Source organism: Natator depressus, chromosome 14 (genome assembly GCF_965152275.1).
Source record: "Natator depressus isolate rNatDep1 chromosome 14, rNatDep2.hap1, whole genome shotgun sequence".
Taxonomy (NCBI): domain Eukaryota; kingdom Metazoa; phylum Chordata; order Testudines; family Cheloniidae; genus Natator; species Natator depressus.
The window spans coordinates 37,334,991-37,336,708 of NC_134247.1; the positions used below are offsets into that span (position 1 = coordinate 37,334,991).

The following is a 1,718-nucleotide window of genomic DNA, read 5'->3' on the forward strand; positions in this document are numbered from 1 at the left end:
AGGCTCATCAGGTTCCCCCTCCGTTTTTTCTTCTCTAGACTAAATATGTCCAGTTCTTTCCACCTTGCTTCATAGGTCGGGTTTTCTGAACCTTTTATCATTTTGTTGCGCACTTCTAGATTCTCTCCAATTTGTCCACATATTTCTTATTGTGTGATTGCCAAAACTGAACCTAGTCCTCCAGCTGAGGCCTTCTCGGTGAGCTTATGCTCAAATAAATTTGTTAGTCTCTAAGGTGCTACAAGTACTCCTCTTCTTTTAACAAAAACAAAGTAACCCCCTCCGCACAAAGGTATCTGTTTCTTGTCATATTTCACAAGCTATTATTGCTACTTTTTAAAAATTACTTTTCTTGCTAGAACCCATGGCAGACACAAAGGAGAGAAATCAAACGTCCATCACAGGATTTATGCTCCTAGACTTTGGGAATCTCCATGAACTGAAAATTCTTCTCTTCCTGCTGTTTCTACTGATCTACATTGTGACAGTGGTTGGGAACATCCTCGTCATTGCACTAGTTGTGTCTGATCAGCACCTTCACACCCCCATGTACTTCTTCCTGGGGAACTTGTCCTGCTTGGAGACCTGCTACACCTCCACCATCCTGCCCAGGATGCTGGCCAGTCTCCTGACTGGGGACAGATCCATTTCTGTTCCTGGCTGCCTCGTACAATTTGATATCTTTGGTTCTCTGTTAGCTGCAGAATGTTGTCTCTTATCGGTGATGTCTTACGATCGGTATTTAGCCATATGCAAACCACTGCATTATGCAGCCCGCATGAATAGTAGATTTTCCTTCCAGCTAGCAGCTGGGTCTTGGCTAAGTGGGTCTGTAGTCAGCACCATCACAGCATGTTGGCTATCACAATTGATTTTCTGTGGCCCCAATGAAATTGACCATTTCCTTTGTGATTACACCCCATTGATAAAACTGTCCTGCAGTGACACCAGCTTGATGGTTCTTGTGATTTTCCTTGTCTGCTTCATATTCATTCTTCCCCCATTTCTATTAACCCTGGCATCTTATGTGGCTATCATCAGCACTGTCCTGAGAATCTCTTCCAGCACTGGGAGGCAAAAGGCTTTTTCCACCTGCTCCTCTCACCTCATCGTGGTGACAATTTTCTATGGGACCCTGTTTGTTGTCTACATGATCCCAGACACTGCTGCACTGAGAGACCTGAACAAAGTGTCCTCTGTCTTCTACACCATCCTGACTCCCGTGGTCAATCCCCTTATCTACAGCCTGAGAAACAAGGAGGTCAAGGAGGCCCTGAGAAAAGCTCTACGTAAGACTATGGCTTTTATAACCAATCACAAACTTTCTTCTCAACATTTATTGTAAGTTGCAATAAAATGGATATAATGGGAGCTCATCAAGTGGTGTAATATAACAAACCACAGCGCACGTGGGAGCCCTGAATTATTCGAGCTGTTCTATTACCTACAGTGAGACCCCTGGTGTGCGGAAGGGCCAATTTATAAGTAATGATTGCAGCGCCAGATATTCGCTGACTCAGAAGGCGTGGTCTGGATGGACCTCGATCTGCCTGGGGTAAAGTGAACTAAAAGAGCTGCACTGCGAGATGGGCAGAGCATGTCCAGCCCACCCTGAACTGAACTCCACTGATGTCAGTGGGGACTTAAGGGGTTTATTCGTGATGAAGTTCCCTACAGTGCAGCAGGTCTACGCGAGGTATACGATGTTTGCAGTGTTG

At 45.2% G+C, this 1,718-nt stretch overlaps 1 protein-coding gene across 1 annotated transcript; it reads left to right on the forward strand.

The window, feature by feature from the left end:
- The first annotated feature begins 361 nt into the window (after positions 1-361).
- LOC141998900 (olfactory receptor 10A4-like) lies at positions 362-1,345 on the forward strand. Its single transcript, XM_074971861.1, has one exon. It carries the CDS (start codon positions 365-367, stop codon positions 1,343-1,345), a length of 981 nt encoding a protein of 326 aa, XP_074827962.1. The 5' UTR covers positions 362-364.
- Positions 1,346-1,718: the final 373 nt, after the last annotated feature.

What these genes read in the sequence shown, in the direction of transcription:
- LOC141998900 (XM_074971861.1), top strand. Translation starts at nt 365, where the DNA reads ATGGCAGACACAAAGGAGAGAAATCAAACGTCCATCACAGGATTTATG.